This window comes from Alligator sinensis, unplaced genomic scaffold (assembly GCF_000455745.1).
Source record: "Alligator sinensis unplaced genomic scaffold, ASM45574v1 scaffold77_2, whole genome shotgun sequence".
Lineage (NCBI taxonomy): Eukaryota > Metazoa > Chordata > Crocodylia > Alligatoridae > Alligator > Alligator sinensis.
In genome coordinates this window covers 1,376,975-1,392,623 of record NW_005842016.1, presented here as the reverse complement: position 1 = coordinate 1,392,623, position 15,649 = coordinate 1,376,975, and the positions used below count along the sequence as shown (strand labels likewise).

The following is a 15,649-nucleotide window of genomic DNA, read 5'->3' as shown; positions in this document are numbered from 1 at the left end:
TGCCGCTCAGCCTGAGTGCCCCTGAGCTGCCAGACAGCATGCAGCTCTGCACAGGACCCTGCCAAGCTGGGCTGCACCCACACGATGTGGCAGCGGCAGCAGGGGTACCAGGTGGCCAGGGCTGAACCCTGCTACCCCCTGCTGCATAGGGGGACTGTGTCATGTGGCCTTAAGCAGCCCCGATGCCGCTGCTACAGCCAGTGAGTGCAGGCTGTGGTGGGGGAGGGGCAGGGGATTGAGTGGAGGGGTTGGAGTGATTGGGGGACTGGCATGAGAAGCGGAGGCTGGGGGAAGGAGAGGAGGCTGGGGGGATGAGCAGGGAGCTGGGGAAGTGACTGGGGAGTGAAGGGGGAGCTGGGAGAACAAGGGGGCGGGGCTAGGGCCAGATGGGGCCCCTCATGGTCTCCTCCCCCCTCTTCCAGCCCCACCTACCCCCTACTTTCCTGGCATGGAGCCCGGATCCAGGTCTCTGTAGCCTGCACCACTGCTTGCCCCACATGAGCAGGCAGTGTGCTTCAGCACCGGGGCAAGAGCCAGCCATAGAAATGCTCAGGGCATTTCTGTGGAGGACCTGAGCTTTGGTTGATTCGGTTGCCTCAGTTTTTTCCCTTGGGGTACTTTTTGATACCTGAATCTCCAGGTGAGATACAGTGCTCTGAAAGGCCTAGACCTAGTAGCTTGGTTGCTGCTCACAGAAGCGGAAAAGTGAGAAGTCCAATAACCTAGGTGACATCAGATAAAAATCTGATATTTGTTCTCTTGACTAAAAAAAAAAATTACATGCAATTAGTAATTGCATAGAATACAAAATCCATTTGAAAATGGGCTGATAATTGATCTTGCCAATTATTTTAAACAGATCTGCTTTATTTATCAACATCTGGTAGTTGAATAGGAAATTATGTTTCCTGAGATAGGTAAACAGAAGTGATTTTATGTATCAATCTCTGAGAAGCAAGCATGATATTATTGTAGCTGGGTCAATGTTCAGCAATTAAATTTAAAATCGAAAAATATATATGACTGCTTACTAGTATACAGAAATTGTGAGAAGTATGGTCCTGAACTAAACTACAAAGGCTTTGAGCAGAAATTAGGCCATAATAAAATGTGTATCTATCTATCTATCTAGATATAGATATATTGGAAGATTTATATATATATTTATTGGAAGATATAGACATATCGATAGATATATAGATATCTATAGATATAGCGCTAGACAGATAGATATAGATATCTAGATATAAATATCTAATATAAATTTATATCTAGATATAAATATCTAGATATCTATGTCTATCTGTCTAGCGCTATATATATATATATAGAGAGAGAGATATCTATATCTATCTATCTACATAGATAGATAGATAGATAGATAGATAGATATTGATATATCTATATCTTCCAATAAAAAGAAAGAAACAAAATCTTGACACAATCTATAAGAAGGAAATAATCTATCCATTGGGTAAGATATGGAAACAGATGTCTTAGGAAAGCCCCTGGTCAATATCCTTGCATGACTGTATGTACTGCCTAGACCGCTGAGTGCAGTTTACCCTAATAGTCTTGACAGCATCTCTGCCTGGAAGCTGAGTCATATAAGCCTGGCTCTGAGTTATGATCAGAGATACAAGTGAATGTTTTAAATTAACAGACAATTAGAAAACAGAATCCTTTTAATCACTTAACTAACTTAATGAAGAATCGAAACTGAAATGCGTCCTCTTTTCTGCACATCAAATCATGTTTGCACGTGTTTAAATACATTTGTGTGTGCCTATCATCAAATGCATTAGTTTGGACATATTGATGAGTGTCCACCAGAAATTCAATCCTGTTGCCTGTTCCAGTTTCTGAGGCTGGATTCAATAAAATACCCTGCCCTATGTGGTAAATTTACCATTCCTGGTAGTAGTACCATCAAACAAGCTATGCTGCTTCCTGTGGGCTGCCTCCTAACCTGGAAGTAGTGTAATCATGTTGGTAGGGTGTTTCTGATTAGTTAATTAGCACTGTTGAGTGACAGGGCCAGTGAGGACAGCCTAGGATTCTTTTTGAGAGCTTTTGGGTTTTGTAGTGGGGTGGGGAGAGGCAGTGGCAGTACAGGCACAGCTTAAACCTGCTCATCACCAGCACAGTTGCTTGCTTCTTAGCCACAGTGCAGGTGCTGGCATAGGAATTGGCAAAACACTGTGACTCCATGAGCCAGATCCAGAAGCAATCAGACTAAAGGTGCTTACATTTTTCGTGTGATCAGCCCCCTGAAAGCACTTTACAACTATGACATAACACATGTGCATGGCTGCAGAGCGCTTTTAAAATGGCTGATCATGCGAAAAATTAACCTTGGTCAAATGAGATGTTAATGAAGGCACTTTAAAGCAGAGCACCTTAGGGAACTTCTGTTCCCTCTAGGGTTAACTTTTCCTGCTTTGCAGGATTGCGCTGGTGCTTGCAGGGCTGTCAGTGGGGAGAAAGACGGGGAGGGAGAGGGAGCAGTAAGCAGTGGCTGGGTCGGAGGTGGCAGGGCTCTAACCCATGGCATTTTGTGTAAAGCACCATGAGTTAGAGTAGGGCCCCTAAACATCTGTAGGCACCCTAAGTAAGGAAGATCTAGTAGTCCCTCGCCAGGGCACAGACTGCTTGATGTTGCAGTTAGGTGTCTTGATAACCTTCTGTTCGGTCAAAGAGCAGAACTGCTTTCCTGTGAGACTTGGGCCCCCCTACTCATCTGAAGTAGGGTTCTGTTTTTGACCTTGTTCTTTCTTGGAAAATTCTGTATCTGAACAGGAGTGGGAACTGACCAGGGCTTTTATGGATGGGGTAGGATCCATCAGTTCTTTCACTTGCTTGTTTCCCAGCACATGGCACTACAATCCTAACTGCTCCGAATGTCTGCTGGGAGATGGGAACAGATATAAAATGGAAGAACATTAACTCAATAGCTTTTTGTATGACTTGATTACCTGTACAAGACTTTAGGCCATGGCTGTTTCCATAACCTATGGAGTCCTTCCAACCTTTTGTCTGCTTAAAATAGAATTACATGCTATGGACCACATACAGAGTGCAGTGCTTGCCAGTACATGCAGTCCCAAAACACATTACTCTCATAAATGTTATTCAAAGAACAACTTGCATTCTAGCTGTTTTTATTCTGTCATCTGTGCAGCTACCTCAAGGTTTTGCATAAACACCTGCCATAGCAATAGCTCATAGGAAAAAAGGCTTTGCTATGATGGATCAGACCAGTGCCTCACAAGAAGGTGTAAGAATATAAGATAACAAGATCATCATAGGACAAGTACACTCCTAATCCCTACCTCCTAAAGATTTACTTTTACCCTCAAGAAGGAGGGGCTTATAACCTTTCCTTAACCCTTGTTTTTTAAATCTTTGTTATTATAGCTGTGGATATTTTTTGTGGATTTTTAAAAATAAATTATTAATATTTTCCCCATTTGGTGAAAAAGTATTTTCTTTCATTGCTTTCAAATATGCTATCTTTCAGTTTTCTGGCATGTACCACTGCTGTATTATTAAAGGGTATTCACCACAAGTGCTTGATGTTTCTTCCCTATACCAGACATTATTATGTGTATCTTTAGCTCCACAAAGAGCTGATAGCAGAGGGCAGGAAGCCAGATGGAACTTGAAAAACATTACTGAACATTTTTTCCATGGAATTATGATACTTTTGCAGTAGGGGATGCTATTTGTTGAGCAATGTTTCAAAATGTAACTGTTTAAGACACAACAGGGCAATTTTTAATTCCCTCATCATATCTTCTTTTCAATCATTAGCGCACATGAGGGATTCACAATGCTGTAGTCTTTACCAGAAAAAGCTCCTACCTTCAATCCCAGATCTAGTTCTTTAAGCGATCGCTTTATCTCGTTTGTGAGGCTGTTCATGAGTTCACATTCCTGGAAGGCAACCACAATATATGGTGTCCTCTCCTCCACCTTTGCCATCAGTTCTGGGATGTTAAATTCATCAGTCAGTTTCTCTAGAATCTCATCCAGAGCAGCTTTTACCTGTTTGTCAAAGAGAAAAGAGAGAAGTCAGTGAGTGACTTCCACTGTTTCCTCTACCAGTAGTTACCTGATTGTTGGAAGAGAACTCTGGATACTTACTGCATTTGAAAGAAATCAGTGCCTTACTAGCTCATGTATGAAACTTCCCACAGTAGCTTAATCCACCCAACTAAAATTCAAATGTTATAAACTTTAATGTCAAACAAGAACTTTAAAAAAAGATGATTTAGAAATATCCATGTATCATGCCACATCATACACTCCTTCCATCCAAGTTGGCACTGATGGTTCTTCTAAGATCAGAACAGTGTGAGAAGATCAATGTAAGATGATGAAAAGTGCTATAAAGGTCAAATCAAATACCTATGACCCAAGACTGCTGGGTTTGCAAGTAATTCTTTCATATTTTAGTGATTAAAATAGATGATTTTTTCAAATGGAATTTCAAGCTGAATTTTGTATTCTATACAAGAAGAGAAGTGGGGGTGATGGGAACATAATGAATCAAGATACTTCCCTTAGTTCTTCCGCACAGTTTGATTCAGGAACAGGACACTAAATCTATCACAATTAAGCAGAAAGTGTACCAGTAAAACTCCAAAGCAATAAGAGATTTCTGTGTTCTAAAAATCAAGAACTTTTATGGGTCAGAATGAGATCGAGGATCTCAAATGTATTAACTGAGCTTTTTGGTCCTTTGTACATGCCACAAAATTGGCCTTTAAAGTGGATTAAATGCCCTTTTGCACCGCCTTAATGGCATTGCTGTTTGCATGCTTGACGGTGTATTCTGCTTTTAACGACTTTGGTATGTAGCAAGATAAAACACTTCCAAAGTATTTTAGTTTGCCACCTACCAAAGTGCAACAGTGCACGGGGTGCTGGAAGCCGACGTGCTCACGGCTTGGTGGGCTCCGCGCAGCTCAGGGGCTGTGGGACCCAGTGGCAGCCTATGCAGGTATGCTGCACTGAAGAAAAAAAAAGCACCAAGCCTGACTTTTTTTTTCTTCCCAGAGCCTGCCTGCCTGCCTCAGCTGTGCAGGGCCCCAGTGCTTCCCTCTGCAGTTGCAGGGGGGCTGGTGCTTCCCTCCATGGCTGCGGTGCCCCCCCGGGACTGCCTGGGCTGGGTGCCAGTGGGTAGGTGCTGCCTGAGGGCTCCCTGTGCAGTTCAGGGACCATTCAGCCAGTCAGTGGCTTGCCCCACCCATCTCCCCCACCGCTGCCAAAGAGGCAAATAAGAATCGGGCCCCTTATTAGTTTGATTTAATTCTCCCTAAATTGAAGTTGTGTTTTTAAAAGCCTACCGTTTAAATTTAGGGAGAACTAAACCAAATTAAACCCCTGTGGCATGTACAAGCAGCCTTTGTGTCATGGGGAAAGGGGGCATGGAGGACATTTTATGCATAGATCTATTTCACCACCTCCTTCCCTGCTCAACTTGCCTGTGTGTTGAAACACAAACCAAAATTCTATTTTTTGAGGATTTTAATAGGAAAGCATTACTCCAAATAGAACTTCAAAGCTATGACATGATAGATATGGAATTCAAGCATTAATGACAACTGCTGGTCAGTCCCAAAGAGACAGTACCATAAAAAGGCTCAGGTAAAAAATATTTGCAAATAGTATTTGGAATACTCCTAAATAACTTTTTAAGCAAAATTATTATCAGTAAATCTACTGGAATTCCTTATTCAGATTTTCCCATTTGGTTATTATTACATACACTACAGTGCATAGACTATTAATTCTCAGCCTTTCTCGACTTGATGCACCTCTCATTGGACTTGAGGCAGTCTTTCATAGCTTTTGTGAATTGAGTGGCATCAAATTTCAAAAACTAGTTTATACAGTGCTATGCTTACCTCCTTGCAGAAAGGCTGGGAAGTGGGGGTGGAGAATCATTCAGGCAGAGGCAAGCCTGAGCCTGTGCTTATCCGCTTAATTTATCTGTCCCAGCACCCTGCCTGAGAATCAATTCATACTCTCAGGGGATGGCTACACAGAAGTTTAAAGGGTAGCTTTGGCTTGTGTTTAAATTAACTAGCTCATGTACAGATAAGAGAGTAACAAATGTATCACAGAGCTTAGCACTGTCACAACCCAAGGGTGTGATTTTTGTTTGTGTGCGCTTCGGCACTGCTAAATTATTTTCCCGCCGTTTGTAGCTTTCTTTGCAGGGTGCATTTCTTAGCTGCAGAAAGGAAATGCATGTTGCAAGGAGTTCCCGCCATTTGTATTCAGATTCGTGCCCCACTATTGGTCAGTTCTAAATTATTCCTACGTGGCGGCTAGAGATTGGCTTGCTAGCCGTATAAGAGGCTTGAGCGGTTTCCGCCCAAGTTGGAGGACTCCACGACCATCAGGAGGAGGAGACTTCACATCTCGTGAAGATCTCTAAGCGCTGCTGAGCCTATTGGACCCAGCGTGAATATCAAGAAGGCAACAGGGGTCTGATCAGCCTCTGGCCTCTCCCCGTCGCCGAACGATCCCTCGACGTACCCTTCCCTGCGCGCAAAGTTCCACGGAGCCTAGCAAACTTTGTGTGAGTGAATTGTGAGTGAAGCCAGAGCTCTGTCCGAGTCCTTAAACTGGGACTTAAGCGAAGTTTTCCTGGAAGTTTTCCAGCCTGCACCGCGACCATCTACGGTGTAAGTAAACAATCTTAAACAACCATTAAGCGTCCGTGCCTAATTCTAGCGTGCCGCCTGCCTTCCCCGACCCGGCGTGTCCGGGCTGCTGGCCACAGCCCGCCGCGCGAAAAAAGGGCCTCGGACTGCTCCCGGCCTGCACAAGCACAGGCTAATTTCCCAAGTATTTACTTAGTTTCTCAGGAAGATTTTGCTGCTTGTATTGAGCTGTTTGCTGACTTGGCTACACTGCTAGAAGTATCTTAGCTAACCAATATAAATCTAACTTACATAAGTCCATCTGAATTGCAGTTATAATTCTGAATGTGACACAGAGGGCATATCTACACGTGCACTTACACTGACTTAAATTTACTGTGCAGTAAGCAGGAATAGGCTGGTGTCTACATGTGCAGGTGTTAAAGCGCATTAATGCTGTGTTACTGCGCAGTAAGCCATCTGCACGTGCATTATTATGCAGTAACTATTTGGACATAAATTTGATATCTGCACGGTGCAGGTATCAAGTTTACTCTCAGATTGGCTTAGGTCACCATATTTACTGTGCGGTATGGGTATGCACGTGTAGCCACACACCCATACTGTGCAGTAATTTTGGTTATTGTGCAGTAAATGCACATGTGTCAACATGCCCAGACATTTCTAAAATGTGGTGCACCATTATACAGACACACACTATTCTGATCTTCTCATAGCCATTGAGTTCTCAGTTACTATAGCATGACACTGACATTTCTCTAGGTGCTATGTAGGCTCTCCAGAGCCTCAGGAAAGTGGCAGCCTCTCAATTTCCTCTCCATTCCTTGGAGATCTCAGAACAACAGCAGCACCTCCCTATGCCTGAAGAAGGATAGGGAGAAAGATTTTTGTGCCTGAAAGCTTGCAAAGAACTTTGTTCCAACTACTCAGTTGGTCTAATGAAAGATGTCACATCTACTCAAAGACCCCTGCCTGCCTATATCCTTAGACCAACATGGCCAAGACCAAAAAAGTCTCTCAATTTGCTATTCAACATACTAAAAACTAAAAAAAACCCAGTCAAGTTTCCTCAAAAATAAATAATCCCCAAGCTAATTAACTTTTTCTGTGGCTTCCAGCAAGACAAGGAATCTTCAGCCTTTAAGTGTACAAAACTGTTCACAGCTTCCATATTTATAGTCTCTCTCAACTGAGTACTGATTAGCTATCAGAGGATGAATGTATGGATACTGCATACTGCCCCTAATGTAAACGGAAACAGTCACTGGGTGTGTCTACATGTTCATTATTGCACCCTAGTTACTGCGCATTAGGTTTAGTGCTTAATTAACCAAGTACTATTTCAATGTGCAGTAATTCGTGCTACTGTGCAGTAGTGCCTCAGCATGTTTTTTGGGTTTTTTTGACACTTAATGCGAAGTGGCCTAATAACACTGTACAGTAGTGTATTAGCATGGTTTTTAACAGTATGCTACTGTGCAACTGTGCAGTGGTATTAGGCTACTCTGCAGTAAGCATCTCATGTAGAAGCACCCACTGAGTATCTCATGTAAATACTACATACTCCCCTTGTACCCTTCTAGCCAAGTTGCTCTGTCCTGTTCTCTACATGTGTAAAAAAGCAGAGGTTTCAACTAAAACTCTTGTCTCCCATGAACTGCACCTTTCCCACTCTTTCGACCATGGGCAACTGGTGCCTCCTGATTCTGGGGGGGGCACCAGCAGCCAATCGCCGACCAGGGGAGAGGGGGGCTCCCCCAGCGGCTGATTGCCAGCAGCAGCAGAAGTGCCAGCAGCACTTGTCTTGCTGCTCCCACATTCGTGGCGGGGGGGACCAGCTGTCACCCCTCACTCCCCGGCCAGTGAGGACCAATCTCGGGGGGGGGCAGCACGTGCTCCCCGATGCCCCCGCTATGTGTCACCTATGCTTTGGACATTACAGAAAAATCAAATGGAGCAGTTTATGCAGGGGATTACATAGGAACTGTATTCTTCTATAATAGTAGTGTATAGATTTCAATTCTAGAGATGTTAAATGGCAACCTACAAATGAAAAGACACTCAAAGCAGCTAAGAGACTTATTCTGCTGTTAACTTGATATGCATGATGACTGGAAAAATCCAACTGTCTCCCTTTGTGCACAGAAATGATAAAAGACCTCCATTACCATATTTTCTCACATACTACATGCCCTGAAATAAAATACACACCTTGTTTTTGAAAGGCAGAATGAATTCCAGACTTGGCTAGTCTCAGAAAGGTTAAAAAGCTATATGATAGCAAAAAGGGATTAAAGAAAGACATGAGTAGGTCAAAATGAGAAATACTTTAGAGGCATACATATAAATGCAAGGTATAAATGAGGAACTAGTAGGATTAGCTGGCAAAGATAGCCTATGATTTAATTGGTATTACAGAGACTTGTTGAGACAATTCATAACTGAAACATTAACATTGAGAGAGAGACTTCATTTTGGGCAGATAGGTTTGGGAACAAAGTAGGTGGTATTACATTATATGTCAAAAATATATACATTTGTTCTCTGGCAGAGGAGGAAGAACATAGCCGATTGGTATGTATTTGGGTGAAAAGAAAGGTGGAAAAGAACAGTTTTGATGTTATTTGAAATGTGTTATGGTATGCCTGGAAGTGGGTGTGAGGAGCACTGACAGGCAGCCCAACAGGGCTAATTGGTTAGTTGGCCAAACCTGCCCAGGGCTCTGATTACCCATCTAATGAACTAGATGGCCACTGTTAGGGCCTCCAGAGTGACTGATGGAGACAGCAGCCTCCCCATTTACCCTTTTGGCAGCAGACTGCAGGCCAACCAACAGTTCTATAGAAGGTCTGCTGTGGGAATACTCCCTGGATTACTTCTCACCTTTTGTCAGCTGAGATTGGGTGCACACCTGAACTTACAGAGGCTGGGGTGGGATCCCAAGTGGCTGCAGCAAGGGGTGACAGAGGAGGAAGCAGCAGCAACATCCTGATCATCTGGTTCTGCATACCAATGTGTTGGGAGCAGATCCAGTGGTTTTGTACATGGTAATAGGTGTGAACTGGGCAACTGGAGGACAAGATATGGCAGCAAATGACCCTAGCCATAATGATGAATGGCAAATCATGAATCAACATTGGAAGAAGGCTAGGTAGATGGAGGACAAGGAACAGTGGTGGACCAACAGACAATGGCAATCAGAGGATGGATCACTGCACGTGGTGAGCGACAGATAGCAAACAGAGGACGGAAAATGACTGGAATACAGTGATTTTTCAGCTTGCAGAGGACAGACTAAAGCAGTGGGGAGTAGGGGACAACAGGTTCTAGTACAAGCAATCTTGGGTGCAGCAGAAGGAACTGAGAGAGCACAGATGACCCCGTAAGAGATTTGCTATGACATTGTACTTGGGGTGCTGAAAGTACAGCTCGGTGCTCCGAAAAGTTTGATAACACTTCAAAATGACAAGTTGTGTGAGTTGAACTTTAGCAATACCAGGGCATATGAACAATTTTGAGAAAGATACTGAGAGGAACAAAATGGACTGGAATTAAAGCGGATACAGTTTGCGGGTTCAGAGATGGTGAGAGAATGGGTGGTTACAATCAGAATGCTCTATGATCAAGTTCACCTGGAAGATGTGGAAACCTGGTTAAGCACATCTTGTGAGATGGTGGATTTTGTGGACAAACCGCAGGATGTTTTTTGCATATGAAAAGGAGCATGGAGGGTGAATGTATTACTGAAAGCAGATCCCATGAACACCGGAGGAATCCAGAATTTCCCCCAGTGATCACGTTAGGCATGCATCCTGGATATGTGATTTACTTTGTGCAACATATAGCGTGCAACAAGTGTGAGGAGACAAGCCACCTGGCACTCCACTGCCTTCAAGCCACCTGTTTTAACTATGAGGAGAAGGGGCACGTGACAGGGAAGTGCCAGGGTAAAAGAAACTTTAATTTGTCTGGGAAGGAGAGGCATGTATTTTGGACATGCCCCAAGTCCTTTTCAAGTAAAAAAAGACTCCCAAGAAGAGGAATTAAGGAAAGAAAGAAAGAAGAGCCAGGAGAGGTGGCATGGACACCCGAGAGGGAGGAAGAGGGAGATGGCCTTGAGATTAACATAGAAGAGGTGGATCAAGGTGCAGAAAAACTGGGGAAGGAGATGGACACAAGATATAGGGGGAGTGGAAAAACAGAAGTGAAACCAGGAAGGAAGGTGAATAAGATCAGGAGGGGGAAGGAAAGGAAGTGAGAGTGTCAGGGGAGAAGGAAGAAGAAAGAGAAATTGGCAGGAAAGATTAATAAAAAGAGTAAAAAAGGGAAGAAGCCTAAGACAAGTTGAGATAGGGGAACAGAAGGGGGATCTGGGGAGGATCCAGATTCCCCCCGCTATCAGATGGGTGGCAAAGATATTGAAGAAAAAAATCAGTAAAGCAGTGGAGAAGTTTTTAGGTAAACAAGGAATCAAACATTTTGTGGAGGCAATGGGAATCTGATTAAGGGAGGAGGAGGATGGCCCAAACATCAGTAGCAGTTCAGGTGTATAAGTAGGGATATTTTACTGCATTTTTAGCAGTGGCACTGTTTAATGTGAGAAATGTTTTTACTCGGAAGTTGTGGGATTGGGTAGAGGCCTTGCTGGACTATGTGAATGCAGATATTTTGTGCTGGCAAGAGTGTGGGCAGCCAAGTAACCTGGATCACGGCACTTTTGAAGTGAAGGTGGAGGGCACCCGTGGTGGTCAGGTATGCATGGGAATAGGGTGGCAGAAGAAAACTGTGAGAGTGGAGGGGAGTGATTGGTGGCAGACTGTTGCACATGATGGAGGATGATGGGGGAACAGAAATAGAATTTGTTTTAATGTCTACACACCTCTGGAGAGACCCCAGGTGTCAGCTCTTTAGGAAACTGGCAATTTGTGTGGTGAGTGGAAGGGCCTGGCTGGTGGCTAGGGATTTTAACTGTATAACCAGTTGAGCAATAGACAAAAAAGGAGGAGAGGCTAGGGGGTTGGATAGCTTGGGAAGGGTGTAACATTTTAAAAGAGGCAGTTTTAAAAGATGCTTGGGTGCAAGGGAAGAAAAATTGGTGACAAGAGTGGACCCCAGAGCACAGGTGCACTCTCATTGATTTTATTTTTATTTCAAAGGATTTTAAAGCAATCAAGAAGGCCACCTACAGCCTGGTCCTTACAGCAGGTTGCTTACCTTGCTAAATTCTGTAAGTGGATTCAGTCACTAAGGAGCTCCTCAGCCAGTGTGCCCAAGCAAAGCACAATCTTTTAAATACACCAACAAACAAACAAAGCCAAATCATTCTGCCCTGTCCCAGACACAAGGAGGGAAGCCTGTTTTGCTCTGGTCCCAGCCCCACAGCTTATCCTGTCCTTGCAGCACCCTGTTCTACTCACAGCTTGCTTCCTCCTCTCCCTTGCTTACTTTTTTGGAAACTGTTACAGCTTCCAGTGGGACAGTCCCTGTTTCTTCAAATGTCCCACAATTGGGCTTTCTCAACAAGGCTGACTGTTCCTTCTAAAAGGGACTGTTACACCATCAGGAAGAAGAGATGGCTGAGGCACTCTTCAAGGAGCTAAAAAAATTATGCAAACGTTAGGTTCCATGAGAGGACAAAAGGTAAAGGAGCCCAGGAGGGATCACAGTTTCTAAAATACATGGTACTGGAAGCTCAAAAAGAAGCTACTCTGACATGATGGAAGCACAAGAACAGCAGGAGACCATTATGGCTTCAAAAGAAGCTTCTTGGATGCTTCAAAATCAAAATGGAAACATACAAACAATGGAAGGTCAGTAGGTCACTAAGGAAACATACCAGCAAAGAGCAAAAACTGTCATGAACGCAAAGATAAACATGAGTTACATCCGGCAATGGAAGTTAAGGACAGCAAGAAGTGGGGTCTATAGATACACTGGTCGGAAAAGAAGAACTAAGAAACTTCTGAGTCAACTTAAATAGTCAGGGTGAGTTATTAACAAGACACGCAGAGGAGGAGTTGCTAAGTCTTCACAAAAAAAAAAAGCTGCAACCAGGCAGCTAATAAAAATTATACAGACAAGGAAGGGAAAAGGCTGAGGATCTTGATAATAAAAGAAAACATCAGAGAGCTTTTGAATTAATTCAAGTCAGCATGGCCTGATGAAATTCATCCCAGGGTATTCCTTGCAGAATAGCAAATCCATCCACATACCAGCCTACAGATTTCTTGCCAACAATTTCTGTCTGTCCGCAACATCTACCAACATGACATTAAAACCCAGTGGATGTCTCCTTTTATTTACAGTTTCTTTTGAAGTCTTTGGTGTGCTACTCCTGCAAAGGACAGAAGCTCATTGCAGGCACTTCAGGGAAGGAAATAAAGCCAAACCAAGTAATAGCACTGTTAAACAAAAAAAGATATTCTCCAGGAGGGGAAGGATGGCTGCTGGGGTAATAAAGTGCAATGTTCCTATTAAGGATGTGAAGTTATCAGTCACCAGTAGGGTGGCCATCATAGAGGACAGTCTGGTTGTCCTCTGTCCTCTATTGATATGAAACCAGGTGCCTTTATGTCCTCTATTTTTTTCATCAACAAGGCGCTGTGCAAAGTCTGGAACTTGATTTTGCAAAATCAGAAGAAGTTCAATGAAAACTGCCTAGTTGTAAATCTCGTGAATGTTTCCCCCCAAATCAGAAGAAATGTAAGTGTAAATTGTAGTTTTGGGAGGTCTGGTGTTATCTTATCATTTAGGCATATTGACTGAGCATAACTAGAAGTAAGAAAGTGCTACGCCCTTAGGGAAGCCATTGAGATGGGTTGGACCAGGCAGTTGTCAGAAGCTGTAGTCTGGTGTGGGTGAATCCTGGTTACCAAAGATTTTGTCTGGCTTTTTATGTATGGTACATTCTGTGATCCTGTAAGTACACAGGGATTGATGGCTGTGAGTCAGCAGTGGCCTCAGTCAGGTGTATTTGTATCAACCTCATAAGATGATAATTAAGATATTGGACTGCAGAGGCACGTTAAAATTACTGTCCTAAAATTCACAATAATCCAATTACAATGCATCATGTTGATTTTCTGAACAATGCAAATCCAAACATTTCAGTTCTGTGTATAAACTAGAAAAAGGTTATGTCATCAGAGTGGTCATGAGAGAAAACAGAGTTAAACCAGTATGCAGGCAAATGAGACAAAGTTACCAAAGAGACAATATTTATTTCCATTATCTTACCTTCTCTTCCCTGGTAGCTCCTCCTCCTTCACCAACATTTGTGTCATGAGGTTGCATCTCTAACACAGTGCGGAAGAGTTTCTCCGAGGTTTGAGTTAAGAACCCAATTTCAGCATTTGGATGGAGACCATAAAGATATGGAGACTCAGCAGGTAGGACATCATCTATATACTACACAGGAAGACCAGACCTCATATGAGTGATATACAATATATGGGTTTTGCCCTAGGGGCAGGATTCTGTTTCCCTCTATGAGTCTTACCAATTTTATTAATAAAAACAACCTAATACACTTGTCCCTGATGCTACCTTTACACATAAAGAACAGATGAAATCAGTAACTGTATCTTCAAGAATCCTACTTTCTCATCACAGCAGACCAGGAAGAAGAAAAAAAAAAGGTTGAAAGTTCCATTTTAGCAAACAGCACACGGATATAATTTTTCATGAGACCGTCTCAAGTCCCAGGAGCTAATAACATTGTTTTATTACTGCAGGACTGTCCAGTTGGTGGTCTGTGGGCTGCATGCAGGCCTCCAAGTCTTCATGATCCTGGTCTGTGCACTATTCCCCACACCGCTCTAGCTGTTGTTGCCATAGTTGAAGGCTCTGGCTTTCCCCATTCTCCTCCAGCTTGTGCTTCCACCCCTACTCCTGGTGGCAGGGTGGGGCTGAGGGAGCCCGTGGCTGAGTGTTTGAGGGAACCTGGGGACCCCATGAAGCGCAGAATTACCAGCATGATATGGCTTGGGAGGTGCACAGTGCTATGTGTGGGGCATGGGGCACTGGCACAGTGTAGTGTGGGACCCATGTGGCATGATGCTGCATGTGGCCACTAAGAAAACTGACAGCCCTGTATTAACAGAATGTATGAACAGAATGAGCTCATGATGAAGTATCAGATTACCATTAAACTTAGACTCTATACACGGAGAATTATAAAATTCCATTTCCAGCAGTGGGAGGGGAAAGTGGCCAGGTAGGGGCTAGGTAGTGGCGGGGAGGGGCAGCCTTCATGGTCTCCTCACACTTCCCCCCCAGACTGTACACTGCAGGTCTCTCCTCTGTGCCCTTCCCCTCTGCACTGTGCAGTCTCTCTCACACTTTTCTCACCAAACACCCACTTCCTTTCTCCACAAACCACTGCATCCTAGGTCAGGCAGCAGACCAGCTCTGGCTTCAGCCCCAATCCTAAAGCTAAAGCCAGAGCTGAGCTGTGCCTCCCCCAGGCTGGTACTTGAATCTAAAATGAGACTTTTTTCCCTCTCATGGTGATTATGGAAAAAAAAAAATCATCTTGGGGTGATATTACACATTACAATTAGACCGTGTTAAGAGCACTTAAAACTTGAATGATCTCACATTGAGGCTTGTTAACAAGCGTTAAGTGCTCTCTAGGTATCTTAAAGTTATGCCACTTTGGGCAAGGACTATCTTTGAGCTGTGTTACGCATTCTGAGTTAAGTTAGGACTTATTACACAGTAGTTTTTGGCAGCTCCTCAAGCTCTTAACAACTGGATTGTCCATGCATTAACACCTGAAATTAGTTTTAAGTACTTGTTAGGCAGCTCAAAGTTATGCTACACCAAGACTAGGTTGGAGGAGATCCGCCAACCTAGAAGAGAACACACGCTTACCTTTGGGGGACAGGTGAAGCCCATCCCAACTGAGCATGTCCCTCGTCGTGATGTGCGGGTCATTGTCCAGGAAGCCGAAGCCTGCCTCGAGACACCAT

The 15,649-nt window shown here is 43.7% G+C and overlaps 1 protein-coding gene across 1 annotated transcript in view; it reads right to left on the bottom strand.

Moving 5' to 3' along the window:
- Positions 1-15,649, bottom strand: part of DNAH9 (dynein axonemal heavy chain 9) — a 524,795-nt gene that overhangs the window by 26,554 nt on the left and 482,592 nt on the right. Inside the window, exons 65-66 of the mRNA XM_025202178.1 lie at positions 13,914-14,084; positions 3,865-4,047 (exon numbers count right to left, since the gene is read on the bottom strand). Of these exons, the coding sequence (XP_025057963.1) occupies positions 3,865-4,047; positions 13,914-14,084 (354 nt within the window). The remainder of the gene's footprint in view (positions 1-3,864; positions 4,048-13,913; positions 14,085-15,649) is intronic.